The 21,030-nt window shown below is 44.0% G+C and overlaps 1 protein-coding gene across 3 annotated transcripts in view; it reads left to right on the top strand.

The window, feature by feature from the left end:
- The window catches only part of LOC141096778 (beta-alanine-activating enzyme-like), a 90,847-nt gene that overhangs the window by 33,024 nt on the left and 36,793 nt on the right, over window positions 1-21,030 (top strand). For 2 of the 3 annotated variants that reach the window (XM_073583582.1, XM_073583581.1), the window contains exons 9-13: window positions 8,999-9,191; window positions 9,822-9,940; window positions 10,029-10,755; window positions 18,217-18,380; window positions 19,308-19,433. In XM_073583582.1, the coding sequence (XP_073439683.1) occupies window positions 8,999-9,191; window positions 9,822-9,940; window positions 10,029-10,755; window positions 18,217-18,380; window positions 19,308-19,433 (1,329 nt within the window). The remainder of the gene's footprint in view (window positions 1-8,998; window positions 9,192-9,821; window positions 9,941-10,028; window positions 10,756-18,216; window positions 18,381-19,307; window positions 19,434-21,030) is intronic. The other variant, XM_073583583.1, reaches the window with a different exon arrangement.

Here is a 21,030-nt window from a genome sequence, read left to right as displayed (position 1 = left end):
CTTTGTATGTCATGGTTAGGGTTTTGTAATGGAGTCTCTGGGCAATTGGGAGCCAGTGAAGGGATTGACAGAGGGGAGAAGCTGGGGAATAGCGGGGGGACAGGTGGATTAGTCGGGCAGCAGAGTTTAGAATAGATTGGAGGGGTGCGAGAGTGTTTGAGGGGAGGCCGCAGAGCATGAGGTTGCAGTAGTCAAGGCGAGAGATGATGAGGGCATGGACTAGGGTTTTTGCAGATTCTTGGGTGAGGAATGAACGGATGCGTGAAATATTTTTGAGTTGAAGTCGGCAGGAAGTGGAAAGGGTTTGGATATGTGGTTTGAAGGAGAGATCAGCATCAAGGATTACTCCGAGGCAGCGAGCTTGTGGGACTGGGGAGAGTGGGCAGTCATTTACTGTAATTGATAGGTTCGTAGGGGGGGTCACGTGAGATGGGGGAAAGATGATGAATTCTGTTTTGTCCATGTTGAGTTTCAGATATCTAGTGGAGAAGAAGGATGAAATAGTGGACAGACATTGAGGGATTCTGGTTAGTAGGGAGGTGATATCTGGTCCAGAGATGTAGATCTGTGTGTCATCAGCATAAAGATGATACTGAAAGCCATGAGATTCTATGAGCTGTCCCAGGCCAAAGGTGTAAATAGAGAACAGCAGGGGCCCTAGGACTGAACCTTGTGGGACTCCGACAGATAGGGGGCGAGGTGAGGAGGTGGTGTGTGAGTGGGAGACGCTGAATGTCCGGTCTGTTAGGTATGATGAGATCCAGGAGAGGGCCAAGTCTGTGATGCCGAGGGATGAGAGGGTCTGTAATAATAGGGAATGGTCCACTGTGTCAAAGGCAGCCGACAGGTCCAGGAGGAGGAGGACAGAGTAGTGTCGCTTGCTCTTGGCAGTTAAGAGGTCATTGGTGACCTTAGTAAGGGCAGTTTCAGTGGAGTGGTGTGACCGGAAGACAGATTGTAAGCGGTCGAAGAGGGAGCAAGAAGAGAGATGGGAGGACAGTTCAAGGTAGACGTGTTGTTCCAGTAGCTTGGAGGCGTATGGGAGAAGTGATATAGGGCGATAGCTAGATACAGAGGATGGGTCAAGAGAGGGCTTTTTGAGGATAGGTGTGATGGAGGCATGTTTAAAGCTTGAGGGGAAAACACCAGTTGTTAGTGATAGGTTGAAGAGATGGGTTAGGGTTGGGATGAAGACTGTGGTGAGGTTTGGGATGAAGTGGGATGGGATCGGGTCGAGTGCACAGGTGGTGAGATGTGATCTTGAGAGTAGAGTGGAGAGTCGATCTTCTGTAATGGTGGAGAAGTTGGTTTTGAAGGTGGAGGGCTGGGAAGTCGGGAGGAAGGGCTCTGGGGGTTGTTGACCAAAACTGTCCCTGACTATAGCTCGCCTGCTGGAGTCAGGCTTCCTCAGTTTTCTCTAGTGTTGGTTGGAGGAAGGGTCTCTTTCAGACCTGTCTTCGGTTAGGTCCCCGCCCCTTCCTCTTGTTGTTGACGGCGTGGCACTGTTAATGATAGTAATTAATGATGAAAATGTCACAGTATGGAACTAATAAATAGAAGTAACATTATGAGTTACTAAACCAACAATAACAAGTACATATCACAGACAAGAGTATAAAACCTGAATAGGTAAAAGAAATGTTACTGACCCGGGTTCATGCTGTGGTTGCTGCTACTGTCGCCCCTAACTCCAACGCGAGTTTCACACAAGCTTCCTCAGGTATCCTTCACATTTTTTTTTTTTTTTTTTTTTTTTGCCATTTCGCTCCCTGAGGAAGCTTTTTATGCACTTTGTCATTTTTAATCTTGTTTGGTATATTCAGTTTTTTTATTCGATGTGTCATGTGGTGCTTTTAATAAAATTATTGATATGATAATTAACCATGGTATATGCATTTCTCCTTCGCCTCACTGGGGGACACAGGACCATGGATGTATGCTGTTGCCACTAGGAGGCTGACACGAAGTTAATGCAAAAAAAGTTAGCTCCTCCTCTATATATACACCCTCATACTGGCTCCGAGAGAACCAGTTTCTTGCTTAGTGTCCGTAGGAGGCACACGGTCTGGTCTTCAGACCAAAAGCTCTTTTTTATTTTATTTCTAACCCTTTACTTTTTCATTTTCCATTGGACGAAGAGGCGACGGATCCTTTCAAGGCTCCGATCTCCCTAAACCATCCACAGGCGAGACCGGGGTGTGTTGCCTCCACGTATCCTCTCCTGCAACGTGGGATGCCATGCATGGGCTGCTTTTTTAGGGGGTGATGGGTCCCTTAAAGGGCACCGATCTCCCCGCACCCTTAACGGACGAGCACATGGAGTGTCGCCTCCATGTATTCTCTTTTGCAGCCAGGCCTAATGCCGGACATTTAGCCCTGTCCCTTCCTAGGGGATTTAACCCCTTGGATGTACAGAGGCCCCCTTTTGGCATCCATGCAGCCCCCACTGCACCACTACTGCTAAAGCGGATGGTGTAAGGAGGCGGACAGTCCCTCTCCACCTCCCTATTAAAGGGATGGTGGATTGAGGGTTACTGCTTTATCCCTGCACCGTCCATGACCAGAAGCGGCAGCAGGAGGACATGTACCCGCCGGATATCGTTGGCTTACCTGCCGCCCGGCAGCTTCTCTGGGTAAGTGCCGGGGCTGGATGGCTCTGGGCAGGCGATCTGGGGCGTCGCTGGCGTAAGTGGGGCTCATTCTGGCAGCGGCGGGTCTCCCCGGTCCCTCCTGCATCGGCGCCGGCTGGCGCCGATAAATTTAGTCCCCAGCTTCAGCCTTTTGTGGGCTGCAGCCTGAAGCCCCGCCCATGCTATAACGCGTCCCGGCTGTTCCACCCACTTTTCTGGTGCTTCTCGTCTCCTAATCTCGGCGGCCATTTCCCCTCCTCCCACGGACCCTCCGGACACCCGCTGGCATCCGGCAGCGGTCCCTGAGGCAATCTGTTGGGGACAACTCGCCACAGACTCCCTGGGGAGGCGCAGCAGCTGAAGTGCCACGTAGAAGGACCTGGGGACATAAGATCTGGGTATGGGAACGCTGATCTATACCACCCTCCTCCTCCCTGCTGTAACCCTTCTCACTGTAGGAATCCCTAATTTTTAAAGGGGACACATAGAAGGGTACAATGTCCCAGCTTAGAGTATCTAAAAAGGCTAACAAGGCTATTGCAGTCTTCTTCAGTGCATGCACCTCCTGCCAGTCTGTGTTTCCTAAGGCTCAGAGTTCACCGCTCTGTCAAGCTTGTGACCCCCAAATGTGTTCAGGAGCCCTCCGCCGCCACCGAGCCCAGTGTACTTAGTCCCCCTGAATTGGCTTCGTCACTGTCACAATCCATTGCTTCTCTGGCCAAAGCGATTGAATCACTCCATGATCCTTCTGGGGAATGGAGCGTTAGCAGGACTGATATAGACAGATCCTTCTCTAGACGGAAGCAGTCGGTAAGCAGGGGCCGGAAGCACTGTAGAAGCTTACAGGCGCCTAGGAAACCGATCCGTAGCACGTCTCCCGAGCAAACACGTGCCTTATTGTCCGAGAGCTCTGTTTCTCGCTCTCCCTCTCCAGAGGTCAGCAGAGAACGTGAGTCTATGAATCAGACGAGACCTTGGATCTAAATTCACCAGATTTTCAGAAAAGGGTGGATTCGCTGATTGAGGCTATCAACCAGACTCTGAAGGTTGAGGAAGATTCCAGCTCCATTACGGATCATGCCGTGTCCTTTAGGAGGATTAAACGCCCTCATAAGGCATTTGCCATTCACCCCGAGTTTCGGGCCATTAACCAGCACAGGGAGCGACCGGAAAACCGCTTCACAGGACAAAAGCTTCTTGAGGCGAAGTATCCTTTTTCAGCTCAGCTAAAGAAGGATTGGGCTGAATCTCCGGTTGTAGACCCCCCAGTATCTTGCCTGGCATCCAAAACTCTTTTATTTGTGCCGGATGGGTCATCCATTAAAAATCCCTCAGACTGTCAGAAAATCTGGCTCGCTCTGTTTTTGAGGCCTCAGGTTTGGCTCTCTATCCATCCTTCGCTGCAGCCTGAGTAGCTAAAGCAATGGTTTTCTGTTCGGAGACCTTAGCTAAGTCCATTCAGAGCAGTAATCTTCCCCCTGAGGCAGCACACCTTGCCAGCCAAATTTCTCTGGCAGGTGATTACCTGGTATCTTTTGATGCGGCCGGCTGTGTTGCTCTGTCAGCAGCTAATGCCATTACGATCAGAAGAACATTATGGCTCAGACAGTGGAAAGCAGACTCTGTGTCAAAAAAGTCTCTCACATCTCTTTCTTATCATAGTGGCTGCTTATTTGGAGAAAAGCTGGATCAGCTCATTTCAGATGCCACGGGAGGGAAGAGCAAATTTCTTCCCCAACAGAGACTAAAGCTGGAGTCACACATAGCGACTTACCAGCGATCCCGACAACGATATCAACGTGTCAGGATCGCTGGTAAGTCGCTACATGATCGCTGGTGAGCTGTCAAACAGACAGCTTCACCAGCGATCAGCACAGCGACTCCGAGTGCGCGGCGTCACTGTGTACATTAGTTACCAGCGCGCTGATGCACGGAGCTGGTAACTAACGTACACATCTGGTATCCAAGGGACGTGCGTCCCTTAGATACCCGATGTGTACGTTAGTTACCAGCTCCCTGCATCAGCGCGCTGGTAACTAATGTACACATCGGGTATCTAAGGCTAGTTTCACACTAGCGTTTATGAGCGCAGCGACGGCCTGCGCACGGCCGCCGCTAAGCCCTGCCCCCTGCCGCGCCCCACCGGTAGCTCCGCCCACCGGCGCATGACGCTGCATGCGCCCTCCGTCCCCTATCTTTATCACAGGGGGCGCAGGCCGTGTGCAGTATGCGTTTGGCGGCGCATGCGCCTTTTTGACGGTGCGCCAACGCAGCCAAACTGCAGCAGGTTGCGTTTGGCGCAGGTCGGCGCACCGTCAAAAGGACGCATGCGCCGCCAAACGCATACTGCGCACGGCCTGCGCCCCCTGTGATAAAGATAGGGGACGCAGGGCGCATGCAGCGTCTTGCGCCGGTGGGCGGAGCTACCGGCGGGGGCGCGGCAGGGGGCGGGGCTTAGCAGCGGCCGTATCAGCCCGCAGCTGTATGCCTAGCCTTTCCTGGTTATTTATTTTTTTTTGTGGGGGGGCTCCCCTATTTTAATAGCCAGTAAAGGCTAAGTATACAGGTGTTAGCTGATATTAATAGCCTGGGAAGAGCCATGGGTATTACCCCCTTCCCAGGCTATGAACATCTGCCCCCAGTCGTCGGCTTTCCCTCTGCTGGTTAAGAAAATTACCCGGGAGCCCACGCCATTTTTTTAAACAAATTTTTTTGAAAATTAAACAGATATTGTGTTTCATGCATATTTCGTGTGGGTGTCTTTATTTAAATCTATATGTACCAGTTTATTATATTCATTAATAAACCTCGGGCTTGGTACTATCCATCTATCCATCCATCCATCTATCTATCTATCATCCAAAAAAATGAAGGCAGCACTCCAATATCTAATCATTTTTTTTAATCTTATTATGAGGTTTGGTACATGCCTAAAAGGATTTATTGATTGTTATTGCACCCTATAGACTTTCCTTGGTGCTGCTTTTTGTTTTTCTATCTATCTATCTATACACACACATGTAATGATATTATGGTTTTCAATGGAGTATCTAAAAGAAGAGGTTGGACAAGGAAATTACATCACAATTTTATTTTTATTTTTTTGTTAAATAATATATCTTTATTTAGCTTACAAATCAGCATACAAATCCAAATGAAAAATATGCATCAAATCCACTCGGATTTTCATCTGCGTTTTCTGCCAAGAGAGGAAGAATCCACTCAGATTTTTACAACAGCAAATCCGCAACGTGTGCACATAGCCCCATTTAGGGCGATGGAGGGATATCCACCGACAAGTGGGGGCGCCACTGCGCAGGTTTAGGGTGCCAACCTCCACAGGTAGGTAGGGTAAAATCAGCAGCATATTAGGGATATTTTTTCTCTCCCCCCCTCAAAATATAGACAAAAAACCTTGGGTTGCAGTCATAATAATTTCTATATATACATTGATTTTTTTAATATTAATAATTTATAATATAATTAATAATATTAATTAATAATAAAGGTTATGTTTTATCTAATATATACAAGCTCAAAGTGTGTATGTATGTGTGTATGTCCGGGATTGGCATCCGCACCGTCGCAGCTACAGCCACAAAATTTGGCACAGTCACACGTCTGGACCCCGAGAGCGTCCTAGGCTATGTTGTGAGGCGAAATTTTAACCCCGCGCGTTCCAATTTGCCAAACAATTTTGCCCCTATCAACATAATGGGGAAAAAGTGTGCGCATGTCAAGCCCCGCCCCTTATTATGATGTCATAATGCCCCTATCTACATAATGGGGAAACTGTGTGCGTATCAAGGCCCGCCCCTCATTATGATGTCATAATGGTTGCCATGGCGACGCTGATTCATCATAGGTTGCAAGCCCCGCCGCTCATTATGATGTCATAATGGTTGACTATGGGATGGAGGATGTGTGATTGGTATATGGGCACTGGACTATGGGATAGAGGATATGTATGACTGGTATTTGAGCACGGGACTATGGGATGGAGGATGTGTGATGGGTATATGGGCACTGGACAATGGGATGGAGGATATGTATGACGGGTATATGGGCACAGGACTATGGGATGGCGGATATGTATGACCGGTATATGGGCACGGGACTATGGGATGGAGGATGTGTGATGGGTATATGAGCACGGGACTATGGGATGGGAGGATATGTATGATGGGTATATGGGCACGGGACTATGGGATGGAGGATATGTATGATGGGTATATGAGCATGGGACTGTGAGATGAAGGATGTGTGATGGGTATATTGGCACTCGACTATGGGATGGCGAATATGTATGATGGGTATATGGGCATGGGACTATGGGATGGAGAATATGTATGATGGGTATATGGGCACGGGACTATAGGATGGAGGATGTGTGATGGGTATATGGGCACTGGACTATGGGATGGAGGATATGTATGATGGGTATATGGGCACGGGTCTATGGGATGGAGGATGTGTGATGGGTATATGGGCACTGGACTTTGGGATGGAGGATATGTATGACGGGTACATGGCACGGGACTATGGGATGGCGGATATGTATGATGGGTATATGGGCATGGGACTATGAGATGAAGGATGTGTGATGGGTATATGGGCACTCGACTATGGGATGGCGAATATGTATGATGGGTATATGGGCATGGGACTATGAGATGGAGAATATGTATGATGGGTATATGGACATGGGACTATGGGATGGAGGATGTGTGATGGGTATATGGGCATGGGACTATGGGATGGAGAATATGTATGATGGGTATATGGACATGGGACTATGGGATGGAGGATATGTATGATGGGTATATGGGCACGGGACTATGGGATGGAGGATGTGTGATGGGTATATGGGCACTGGACAATGGGATGGAGGATATGTATGACGGGTATATGGGCACAGGACTATGGGATGGCGGATATGTATGACCGGTATATGGGCACGGGACTATGGGATGGAGGATGTGTGATGGGTATATGAGCACGGGACTATGGGATGGGAGGATATGTATGATGGGTATATGGGCACGGGACTATGGGATGGAGGATATGTATGATGGGTATATGAGCATGGGACTGTGAGATGAAGGATGTGTGATGGGTATATGGGCACTCGACTATGGGATGGCGAATATGTATGATGGGTATATGGGCATGGGACTGTGGGATGGAGAATATGTATGATGGGTATATGGGCATGGGACTATGGGATGGAGGCTGTGTGATGGGTATATGGGCACTCGACTATGGGATGGAGGATATGTATGATGGGTATATGGGCACGGGACTATAGGATGGAGGATGTGTGATGGGTATATGGGCACTGGACTATGGGATGAAGGATATGTATGATGGGTATATGGGCACGGGTCTATGGGATGGAGGATGTGTGATGGGTATATGGGCACTGGACTTTGGGATGGAGGATATGTATGACGGGTACATGGGCACGGGACTATGGGATGGCGGATATGTATGATGGGTATATGGGCATGGGACTATGAGATGAAGGATGTGTGATGGGTATATGGGCACTCGACTATGGGATGGCGAATATGTATGATGGGTATATGGGCATGGGACTATGAGATGGAGAATATGTATGATGGGTATATGGATATGGGATGGAGGATGTGTGATGGGTATATGGGCATGGGACTATGGGATGGAGAATATGTATGATGGGTATATGGACATGGGACTATGGGATGGAGGATATGTATGATGGGTATATGGGCACAGAACTATGGGATGGAGGATAATTATAATTTGTTTAACTAACCACAGTTGGTTACTATGCCCGGGCAGCGCCGGGCTCTTCAGCTAGTATTATATATTTGTAAAACTTGGTTACTTAATTTAGTGATTCACTAAAAGTCTATCTTTTCTTTTTTTTTTTTAAATTCGTTTATTAACAACAAAATAGAATGTACACACTTATGTATATTATTAATACACAAAATGGAATGAACACACTCGTATATATTATTAAACATAAATAAAAAGCGCATCCTCATATACATCCAAAATGACGTGAGACCTACGGAACTTTTGCAAAAGGACAATAAGTTGTGCACATTAAATCATTTGTACCATGTAGATTATAATAGCCCTTTTATTGTTACATAAGTAGTGAACCTATTAACAAATAAGGAACATCGAATATCATTTAATCTTGTACATGTTTGGAAAAATATGCTTCATACGAAGTCCCTAAACTACAACTACAATAACTACTATCCTGGTACTTCCCTATCTCATATAAGGTGAATATTTGATGTCCCTTGAGATTCCATGTAATGTTGTAGTTGTAAGGAAAGGGAGAAGTGACTCTGCTTTTACTCCTCTTTCAGGTGGTAGAAAAGCTTGAACCTGTGGAATCGTGCGCAGTGATCTGGTTTAATGCCAAACAATTAGTCTTATTCGTTGTGCTAAAGAGACCCTTAGAAAAGAAGTCCTTATGGAGACATTTACAGGCCCATCTTCTGAGTCACGCATTGCCTGACAACGTGGTTCTCGTGGACTCTTTGCCTCATTCAAAGCATGGTAAGACCTAGTACTGGTCATTGCTTCCCTTATTGAGCAGTATACCGCAGCGAGAGACCGTAGATACTTGTCCGATTCCATTATCTGGTGATGATCCTGCGGCCCATATATAAGTTGTCAATGTTTGCGCAAAAAGTAAGCATGGCTTACTGGAGGTTGACTTGGCCAACCTCATCCTTATATATTGAATAAAATTTGTTGGCATGAGTTATAGTGATACTCTGTGGAACATGCCAGTCTCTAAATTTTCGCCAAATAGAAGCTTTGTGTTCCCTTTGATAGACAGTACTGTGTGGAAAATCATGGTAGCATGTAGCCACAACGTGTCGAATAAAGTATAACACGGTGCTTGCTTCCTTCCCAGGGATGTCAATGTATACTCGGATCCTGCAGTGAAAGAAAGACATTTTTTTTTGGAGGCTATGAATGAAGGACTCCCCTATGTGAACTCTGATGCATTAATTGGGTGTTTTAAAATAGTTTTTCTTAACCAGATAACCCCTCTTCATTTTAGGGTCAGTTACCTGTGTAACGTATTGACAGTAATAGTATACAATCTAGATTATGTGATCCGGTGATACTTCTGAGTGAAATACAGCACATCTAAAGTTTTTTTTTTTGTCTTTTAAGGTAAAATAAACTTTTCTAGATTAAAACTAATTTACACCAATCACTTACGGGAAAAGACAGAATCATGGTTGCCACATATAAAGGATGATTTGTGGCATCGCTTGCAGGACCTATGGAAGGTATGGCTTGCATTTTATGCATACGTCATGTCTTCTCCTAGGTCACCCTAGTTCTTTGTTGACTATTAATCTTTCCTTTCCATTTTAGTCTGTGCTGGGCCTTCCTGAAGGCTGTCCTGACATTTCTGAAGACTCCTTATTTCTGCTCAGTGGTGGTGACTCTTTAAAGGCAATCCGGTTCCATGAAGAAGTGGAGAATTTGGTTGGTGGATCTGTGCCGGGACTTTTAGAAGTTGTCCTCAGTGATACGTTCCTGGACATTCACAGATGCCTTCTTAAATGTACCTCTCCTGTTCTGGATAAATTACAGGATTACACCAGTGTAACAGACATAGAAAGCCATGAACATCACAGTGTAGATATGAGCGAGAAGCACCCAACAAAGCGAAGATCTGAAGCTCCGAGATCACAGATGGATGCTGCTTCTTTTGTATCCTTGAGCCAAGGCAACAGGCTGTTCATAAATGATGGCTCTGGAGTAGTCAATCAGCAGTGTAAAGTAACACATGGGTTAAGTACAGATCCGGTGTGGAATTTACAAGGGTCTAAACGGACAAAGCAAACTCCATCTTCTGAGAAGCTAATGACCCTACAGGAAAGATGGGCATCAGACACGGGTAAATGTGTAGACGCATCACCTCTCCTTGTTGTATCATCTGACAAAGACTCGGCAAGGACTGTGTACATTGGCTCCCATTCACATAGACTGCAAGCTCTTCAGCTGGACACTGGGGCAATTGTGTGGGAGAGAATCCTTGGAGATCGTATTGAATCTTCGGCCGCTGTGTCTAAATGTGGAAATTTTATCCTTGTAGGTAAGAATAGAATGAATCTTGCCATTAAGATTAGTCAACACCGGCAGGGTACTTTATTATATTCACAGCTCTGGAATTGAATGTCTGTAGTGTATAATGCCATTTATTTAATTGTATAGAATTTAAAGGGCATCTGCAGCTTCAGAAAACTTTTCACTTGTCAGAAGTCGTGATCGGTGGAGGATTGGTTGCTGAGACCCCGGCTAGTCGCTAAAGCTAAGGGGCAGAAGCACTCACAATGAGTATTGCCCTCATCCAACACAGAACATGGGCTAATAGAGGAATATATATTACACTGTCTAGAAGGAAAGTCTGTTTTCTCATGATGGCCAAAAAGAGCACAGTAAAGGTTACATGGCGGCCATTTGTCTTTAGATTTTGGACTGGCTTTTAAAGGGGTCCAGTGCTGAGGACCCACTTCTGTATGGATTAATAGGCGATATGGACACAGGTGGTCTTAATGTGATACAATAAAAAGGGCTATCTGTTTCTAAGGAAGTCATGGAGCAGCCAAAATGGGAACCATTAGACACTCCCTTAGGGGTTGTAGTCCAGCTCCCCCTGGTGATACGCCTCCATATTCCTTCAGTTATACAGAAATATCTCCTGTTTCCATTTGACATTCTAGGAAAGAGGAGTGATATTTAGTAAAATCCACATTGGTTGTCCTCTTGTTTTGATGGGAAATAAACTAAAGGTATGTTCACATCACGTTTTAGCCACACATTCATGCCTCCATTGTGGGTTCTGTCTGAACTCCAAAAATCAAGACTCTGATTTGCCCCCAATGAAGCCATAACGTTGTATGTTTTTTCTGTCATGTCCATCTTTAAAGGGGCATTCCCATCTTATACATTAATCACTTCTCCATAGGATATGCCGTGAGTGTAATAGATGCTTCACCACAAGGACCTTCTCCTATCTTCAGGACCTTCCCCCATTGAGGGGTGCTATCAGGTGGTCCGGTTCCCATTCAGTTGAAGCATGTCACGGGCCACCTACTCAAGAAAGACAGGAGAAGGTCCTGATGGTGAGCTCCACATCTATTACACATTCATGTCCTAACCTGTGGACATATCATTAATGTGTGAGATGTGAATACCCCTTTGAAGGGAGTATCTCTGTGTAATAACCAGGGCTGTGGAGTCGGTAAGCCACAGTTGCGACTCCGACTCCTGGATTTTATCAGGCTTCGACTCCGGCTCCGACTCCAACTCCGACTCCTTCATAAATGGCCAATTCATAACAACAAATTTACTGTTGTAAAATATTAAACATCGTGCTTATTCAGTTTCTCACCATCATATAAGTAATCAGACCACTTAGAGCAAAAACTACATTTATTAGAATACAATTAGAATATAGCAAATAACTTTTATAAACTTTTCTAAACTGTAAGTAAATATGCAATAAACACTTTTATGCAGTTAATAAGAAGAAATCTATAAATTTGTCCTCAGAAAAAGTATTGCCTCTGTCAGATCCTCCTTCATGGATGCCCTCAAATCTGATCTAATTATTTTGAGAGCAGAGAACAACCTCTCTACACTAACTTGTGTTGGTGGCAAAGCAGTAACCACTCGGGCAACATCTCTGACAATGTCAGGATACAGAGGAATCGCTTGTTGCACTGTTATTTTTGATGAACGGTCAAATTTCTCAATTTCTTTTAGTGCACATGAAAAATTCTGCTGAAATGTACTGGCTGTGTTCCTTGATGGGGATGACTCTTCTTCTATGCGGGAACGCTTTGCACGGTCCTTGTGATCCAAATATTTTTCGAAATTAAATTCTTCATCAGTTGATGATGAGGGTGAAGATGTGGCAGGACGACCAAATTCTTCTTGTTCCTCCTGACTGTTCTGCAACCCTTTCATCCTTACTGCTATTTCAAACAGAGCTTCTTTTCCTTTACTTAGCTGTTGATCATCTAGAAGAATCCGATGCATTGGGTCTACATAAACAGCTGCCAAAAGAATGTTATTTTGTAATAGTAGCTCCTCTCTCCGTTTCATTGATGTAGCAATGCCACTTGCAATTAACCCTCCTCTTTGGGACAGGCGAAACATCAGGTTCTTCCACTCCTTTAAGAAAATACCTGGAGTTAAGTCCTCTGCTTGTAATTTTTTAGTCACTGTAAATGGGTGCTCTAGCAATTTTTCCAGCTCAGTCACCTGATTCCACTGACTTTCATTTAGCGTCAGTTGAGGGTTAGCCATGTCTACAAGAAAGGTTTTCAGTTCAACCAAGCGCTGAATCATTAAGTAAGTACTGCCCCATCGTGTGGCTTGATCAATAATTGCCCCTTTTCCAGCACGTCTCTTCAAAATTGAGTCAACTTTAGGGGTTCTGGCAACAGTAGCCAATTTTCTCACCTTGCCAATCAGTGCAGCAGCATGTCCTTCTTGCAGACTGTCTCTTATAGCCAGCTGTAGCGTATGCACAACACAGCACATGTGATGAATGAAAGAACATATTGACACAGTTTCAACAAGATCATCTAAACTATCATGTTGCTGTTCATCTGAAGCAACTTCAGTTTGCTCCTCAGTTACAATACTGTGTTCCTCTATTTCAAACATTTCTGTGTCTGTGGACCCAGAATGTTCTTCTAGCTGCTGGTCACCATCATTACTCTCATTCATTAGCTTAATAGTACTTATCATATTTGAAGCATTGTCAGTTACGACAGAAAGAACTTGCTCTTTTTTAAGTTCATAGTCTTGCAGAACGTTTTCCACCAAGACCTGGAGAAACTCACTGGTGTGATGAGCTTTGGTGTCTTTTACTGCCAATGTCTTGGTAACTATTTCATTTTTGTCACAAACAAATCGGACATTGATGGCAAAATAGTTCACTCTGTGACGTGTGCAGGCATCCATTTTAAGAAACAGAAAGCGTCCCTTGAGAGTTTTTTTTAAGTTCTTCCTTTTGTTTAAAAGCTTCTTCGATTACTAATTTTCTAATACTCTCTCTTTCCAGAGAAACACCAAGCTTGCGGGCCATTTCCCCATTCAGACACATAAAAGCTGGTCGTGAAAATAATGAAATAGGCACACTATCCTTTACAACAAGCTCTATGATCTGTTTTTTAAATCATAGAATCGTAGAGTTGGAAGGGACCTCCTGGGCCATCTGGTCCAACCCCCTGCTCAAAGCAGGATTCGCTAAATCATCACAGTCGGATGTCTGTCCAGCCTCTGTTTGAAGACTTCCATTGAAGGAGAACTCACCACTTCTCGTGGCAGCCTGTTCCACTCATTGATCACTCTAACTGTCAAAAAGTTTTTTCTAATATCTAATCTGTGTCTCCTCCCATTCAGTTTCATCCCATTGCTTCTAGTCTTTCCTTGTGCAAATGAGAATAAAGTTGATCCTTCTACAATGTGACAGCCCTTTAGATATTTGTAGACAGCTATTAAGTCTCCTCTCAGTCTTCTCTTTTGCAAACTAAACAATCCCAAATCCTGCAACCTTTCCTCATAAGACAGGGTTTGCAGACCGGTCACCATTCTGGTCGCTCTTTTCTGAACTTGCTCCAGTTTGTTGATGTCTTTTTTAAAATGTGGTGCCCAAAACTGGACACAATATTCCAGATGAGGTCTGACCAAAGAGGAGTAGAGGGCCATAATGACTTCACGTGATCTAGATTGTATGCTTCTGTTAATACATCCTAGAATTGCATTTGCCTTTTTTGCTGCTGCATCACACTGTTGACTCATATTCAGTCTGTGATCTATTAGTATACCCAAGTCTTTTTCACATGTGCTGTCACTTAGCCCTATTCCTCCCATTCTATATATGCTTTTTCATTTTTATTGCCCAGATGTAGTACTTTGCATTTCTCCCTGTTAAAAACCATTCTGTTAGTTGCTGCCCACTTCTCCAGTTTATTTAAATCTTTTTGAATCCTCTCTCTCTCTTCTCTAGTATTAGCTATCCCTCCTAGCTTTGTGTCATCAGCAAATTTAATCAGTTTACCCTCAATTCCTTCATCTAAATCGTTGATAAAGATGTTGAACAATACAGGGCCCTGGACAGAGCCCTGTGGTACCCCACTTGAGACATTCTTCCAACTGGATGTGCAGCCATTTACGACCACTCTTTGGGTCCGATCACTAAGCCAGTTATGAAATGAATCCACCTAACAGTTGCCTTGTCCATTCCATACTTAGTCATTTTTTCAATAAGGATTGTATGAGAGACTTTGTCAAATGCTTTGCTGAAGTCAAGATATACTATATCTACAGCATTTCCTTGATCCACCCAATCAGTGATTCCGTCATAGAAGGAAATTAAGTTAGTCTGACATGACTTATTAGTTACAAACCCATGCTGACTCTGTTTAATCACTTCATACTTATCCAGGTATTGACATACATGTTGTTTAATAATTTGTTCAAAGATCTTTCCTGGTATAGAAGTCAGACTCACCGGCCTATAGTTGCCTGGGTCCACCTTCTTCCCCTTTTTGAAGATAAGAACAACATTTGCTCTTCTCCAGTCTTCTGGCACTTCTCCTGTTCTCCAAGAATTTTCAAAGATTATGGAGAGGGGTTCAAAAATTTCTTCTGCTATCTCCTTCAGTACTCTGGGGTGTAATTCATCTAGACCTGGAGACTTGAATTCATTTAGGTTAGCTAAGTGTTTCCTCACTATCTTTCTGTTTATAGATATCCTGGATTCTTCTATTCCCTTAATAGGACAGTGAATAACAGTTGATGTTACATTTCCTTTCTGAGAGAAAACAGATGCAAAATAGGAATTTAAAAGTTCAGCCTTCTCAACATCCTGTCTTACCATTTCATCATTTTTATCCTGTAAAAATCCTATACGATCTTTGACTTTTCCTTTACTTTTGACATATCCCCAAAATCCTTTATTATTGCTTTTGACATCTCTTGCAAGCCTCAATTCATTTTCAGCTTTAGATTATCTGATTTGTGCCCTGCAGGTTCTGCAGACAGCATTATATTCTTCTTTAGATATGCCTCCCTCTTTCCATTTTATAAACATTTTTTTCTTCCTTTTTAACATGTGCTTAAGTTCTGTGTTCATCCATCCTGGTTTCCTTAAATGCTTCCTATTCTTCCCTCTTTTCGGAATTGTTAACAACTGTGCTTTGAGAATTTCATTTTTCAAGATTTCCCATCCTTCCTGGACATTTTTGTCTTTAAGGATATCCAGCCATTGGATCCCTCCAATTCTCTTTCTGAATCCCTTAAAATCTGCCTTTCTGAAATCTAACCTTGACGTCTGAGTCTGAGTATCTACTGTCATTGTCACAGTAACTTTGTCACTGACAAAATATCTTGCAACTGATGGCTGCAAAGTTCTCTGCTCCTTTGTTTGGCTGGAAGAGCTGGGCACTGGTTCATTGGTTTGGATGCAGTCTCTCATCCACTGCTTTCAGTACTTCTGGATGAAAGCGCTGTAAATGTCTCTTTAGATTAGAAGCTCTGGTAGGAGCATTTTTATCTTTGCCTGAATATGCACTCATCTTGGCTTCACAGCATTTGTTTTCGTCTGGATCATTTGTCATACACTGACAGACATAATGTTTTCTATCTTGAGTGATGGTGAAATGTTCAAATACAGCTGATTTAATGTGATGCTTCTTTGACATTCTCAGGTTTTTAATTCTGCATTCACAATCCAAATGACAATTGTTTTTCCTAAAAACAATTGTACAAAATTATTGCCAGGTCGTACAACTGATATAGTGGTCAGTAATACTGTTATTATTCCTCATGTACTCACAGTTAACTGATGCAAAGTTTGTTGAAAGGATAATACTTCTTACAGTCTTCCTCTTCTGAGTAGCTTGCAGCTGTGAGATGCTTGGAAGACGCACACCTAGTATGATCAAGTCTAGAGGAGGAGCTTTACTACTAAGAATTTGCAACACATTTTCACTTTCAGTTTCATACATTGTAAGTAGGGGGGTTGGGGCAGCATGAGGTTAACCAAGTATAAGATTAGATAAGGGCAGTGGAGAACAGTGACACACAAGAAGTAAGAAATGTCTCTATCTCCAGCAGAACTGCTTATCACTGTTGTTCATAGTTTGATAGAACATATATATTTGAGTAACATTTATAAAAATCATATGAAAGTTCAATTATGAAATATTAATACATTTTTTTTAAAGCTGGAGTCGGAGTCGGTACATTTCTACCGACTCCGACCAAAACTAGCTCCGACTCCACGACTCCGACTCCACAGCCCTGGTAGTAACCCCTCCCCCAAACTGTTCATATGGTCATGTTTCTTTCTGAAAATTTAGTTTCATTCACTGATGAAATCTGTTGCTCCCTGGCTGCAAAATCATTGTTTTAATTTATTTGTAAATGAGGCTTAAGTGCCCTGGGAGTATGAAAGCACTTCCCAAGGTCCTTCCTCCCTGTTATGTATTTCCCACCCAGGCCCACCTTCCTCTGCTGACTTACGGCTCATATAGCTCTGTAGTCAAGCTCGTGGGCTGTCAGTCAATCAGAGGAAGGAGGTGGGGCTATGTGGGGAATAGAGCTAATGAGGCAGAGGCTTGGGAGGTGCTTTTATATTCCCAGAGCAGTTAAGTCTTATTCGCGTTTGAATTGAAACAACAGCTATTTTAAAATAATATATATATTTTTAGGGCAGATCCGCTTAAAAAAAAAAAAAAAAAAAAGTCACAATAGTCCTCTAAAACACTTGGCGTTTTCCACTATAGGTCTTCAGAAACACAAACTCCTGGTAGAGACAAAGAAAGTGCATATCCCTTCTTTGAAGCAAATCCTGATGTAATCTTCTTCAAGCAAGGCACTGTTCAATTAGAAGGCTGCAAAAAAAACCCACAATTTATGAAAACCTTAAAAAATGGCCAGTTTATAAAGCAATTTCACAAGAAATTGCTTTGAAAATCTGCAACAACTCGTGGAAAAAAATTGCAAGTTTTGACTTTTTCACACTGGCTGCTCCCAGCGGAGCTGGAGTTGGATGAGGATGTGACTCCACGGCTTGTCTAATTCATGACAGGTTCCTGACAGGAGTAAGACTTCTGCCATGGTGAACGGAGCCGCATGCTTCTTAATTACAGTAATCAAGAGTGTTTGACAAATGGCGTGTACCTCCATGTGATATGCCGGAGGTCTTACAGTCAGGGACTGGAGTAGGATTTCTGACATAATTTACGCTACAGCTCATCATGAATTAGACAAGCCGCCTCTTAATGAATCCGGAGCGCCTGACTGACCAACTACTGCCGGTCTTGATACGCAGAGGTCTCTGTCTGCACATAGACTAATATTCCCAGCTGTGACTATATAGGAAATAATGGCTGCTGATACTTTGAGTAGGGGACCGCACCTAAAATGTACAGTTTTTTTCCTACTGGTCTTTTCATGATAATATTACGCGTTTTTATTTTTAAGGAAGAGATGAAGTGTTGGTTATTAGTAAGTAGCTGTGGTCTCTTTGCAGGCTGCTATGACGGCCGTTTCTATGTGCTGAGGAGGAGAACTGGGGACATGCACTGGATCTTTACCACCGGCAATGCTGTGAAGAGCTCCCCTGCCGTAGATCCCACGTCCGGGCTGGCATTTATCGGGTCCCATGATCAGTACTTGTATGCCCTGGACGTTGAGGTAGGGATTGATGAATAGTTCTTCTGAAATAGTTTTATTTAAGTTTAATTATTGTCATGATGACACAAGAGCTGTCCTGTAAGGGATCTGTAGATTTACTGGTTTTTATTCGTATGTGTTGTATACAGTGGATAGCACTGTTGTTTTGCACCACGGTGACTCGCAGGATAGCAGTGAACTCTAGATAGGGCAGCATGGTGGCTCGGTGGTTAGCCCTGTTGTTTTGCAGCATGCTGGCTCAGTGGTTAGCCCTGCCGCTTTGCAGCATGCTAGCTCAGTGGTTAGCCCGGTTGCGTTGAAACATGATGGCTCAGTGGTTAGCCCGGTTGCGTTGAAACAGGGCTGCTTTGCTTTGGGTTTAAGAAAAACCCACAAATGTCAGTGAAATAACTTGCTGCTGCCAAATTTAATTTTCAGTTTTCTGAATATCAATATGTGGGGTTTTCTTGCTTTAACAGAAGGGTGCCAACAATTTTGTCCGTGTGTGTAAATATTATCAATACTACTTTGTACTTTATTAGTTATTAAAAATTAATACGCTTAAAAAAAATGTCCTTTTTTTGTTTGTGGCTCAGTGCCTGGGATTCTGGCCACTACTGCATTCTATCATCAGTGGACAGACTCCAAGGAAAGGAGCACAGCGCTTGCAAGATCTTTGCTATAAGCCTTGTAAGTGGAGCTCTCAACCTGCCCTGACCCCTGGATCTCCCCAGCTTAAGTGCCCCCTTCACTCCTCCGATGCTTCAGAGGCAACTGTGCCCTCCTTGAAGCATGGAGAGTATGAAGCTCAGACCAGTGGCTCAACTATACTGCCGGTCCGAACCGTCAATCTTCTGGAACAAGCAGGAGGCAGAGCAGCGGTGGAATCTGGAAGATCAATGATGAGAAAACTCCTGTAAGTGATGACTATGAGTTGTTTTATTGCAGATAAAGCAGTGTGCCTGGAAAGTTCATTGTGAGGGGGGAGCCGTGTTTTCTTCTCCTTGTCTGAGTACCAAGCCACATCACTTATACGTAGCAACACTCGGAGGACGACTGCTGGCACTTAACGCAGTGAGTACATGATTGTATCTAACATTTTCTTCTGGTTTTCTGGTAGGTGTGAGTGGACAAATTGCCTTACCTGGAAAATTGTGTTTAATTTTGTTCAAACCCAGTTATAAAAGTAATCTTAGTTGTGGCCAACTAGAATGAGAGCGCCCAGATACAGTGGGGAAAATAAGTATTTGAAACTCTGCCGATTTTGCAAGTTTTCCCACCTGCAGAGAATGGAGAGATCTGTAAGAGACAGAATCTAAAAATCAGAAAATCACATAGAATGATTTTTTAATAATTAAATTGCATTTTATTGCATGAAATAAGTATTTGATCACCTACAACCAGCAAGAATTCTGGGTCTCTCAGACCTGTTAGTTTTTCTTTGGTCTTGGCCATAGCAGGCTTCTTAAAGAGCTGTCTATTTGTAGACTTGCACAAAGCTGGGATGGGCTACGGGACAATAGCAGCTTGGTGAGAGGGCAACAACTGTTGACACAATTATTACATAATTGAAGATACACAAGATGACTGTCAATTTTCCTCAGTCTGGGGCTCCATACAAGATCTCGCCTTGTGGGGTAAGAATGATTCTGATAAAGGCCAGGAATCAGCCCCGAACTACACACAAGGACCTGGTCAACGACTTGAAAAGAGAGACCACAGTCTCAAAGTTTACCGTTACTAAGATATTACGCCGTCATGAATTAAATCCTGCAGGGCACGCAAGGTCCCCCTTGCTCATGCCAGCACATGGCCAGGTCTGTTTGAAGTTCACCATTGACTATCTGAATGATCCAGAGAAGGCATGGGAGAAGGTCATGTGGTCAAAAGAGACCAAAATAAAACTTTTTGGTATTAACTCCTCATGCCGTGTTTTGAGGAAGATGAAGAATGCGTAGAACTCCAAGAACTCCATCCCAACTGTGAAGCATGATGGGACAAACATCATACTTTGGGGGTGCTTTTCTGCAAAGGAGACAGGAATACTGCACTGAATTGAAGGGAGGATGGGTGAGTGTTGTGAATTCACTTTCTGGTCTACCTCTGGTTGCTGGTGAGGGTGGTGGAGCTGGTTGTATTGACAGAGGAGTCATGAGTTCTCTTTCCAGGCTCCCTCTGGTGGTTGCAGGAGGTAATGAAGCTGATCTAATTAACAGAGACCTGCCACCTGATAATGAGGACGACGACTGGACATCTGGAGTCTCTGACTGGATTTAAGACAGCCGACTCCCTCTGTCCATGCTGGTGATAGTTCCTGCCTCCTGAGGTTTTAGTTTACAGTTCAGTCCCTGCATTCTCAAGCTAAGTGTTCTTTGCTATTGTTCACATTTGATTTGGTTTTGTCTATTCAGTTTTGTGCGCTCAGCCAGCCCCGGCTGGGGCTGTACTGAATTTCCATCTTTATGTTACTGTTTGTGCCAGGTTGCTTTTTGTCCCTCATTAGATTGGCCTCTTTTTGCTCTGTTTTCAGAATATGCCAGAGTGCTGATATAGTGGGTGAAGTCTAGTGACTTCAGGGTTTTTTTTGCTATCAGAAGTGTTGGACATTTTTGCAGGGTTTTTTGGCATGATTGCAAACAGGATCTTTCTTTTCCTGTTCTTTCTAGTTAGT

This window comes from Dendrobates tinctorius, unplaced genomic scaffold, assembly GCF_039654945.1.
Source record: "Dendrobates tinctorius isolate UK_male_01 unplaced genomic scaffold, ASM3965494v1 ptg000079l, whole genome shotgun sequence".
Taxonomy (NCBI): Eukaryota; Metazoa; Chordata; class Amphibia; order Anura; family Dendrobatidae; genus Dendrobates; species Dendrobates tinctorius.
Note: the sequence above shows the minus strand (reverse complement) of the source record. Positions and strands in the feature narration are given on the sequence as shown.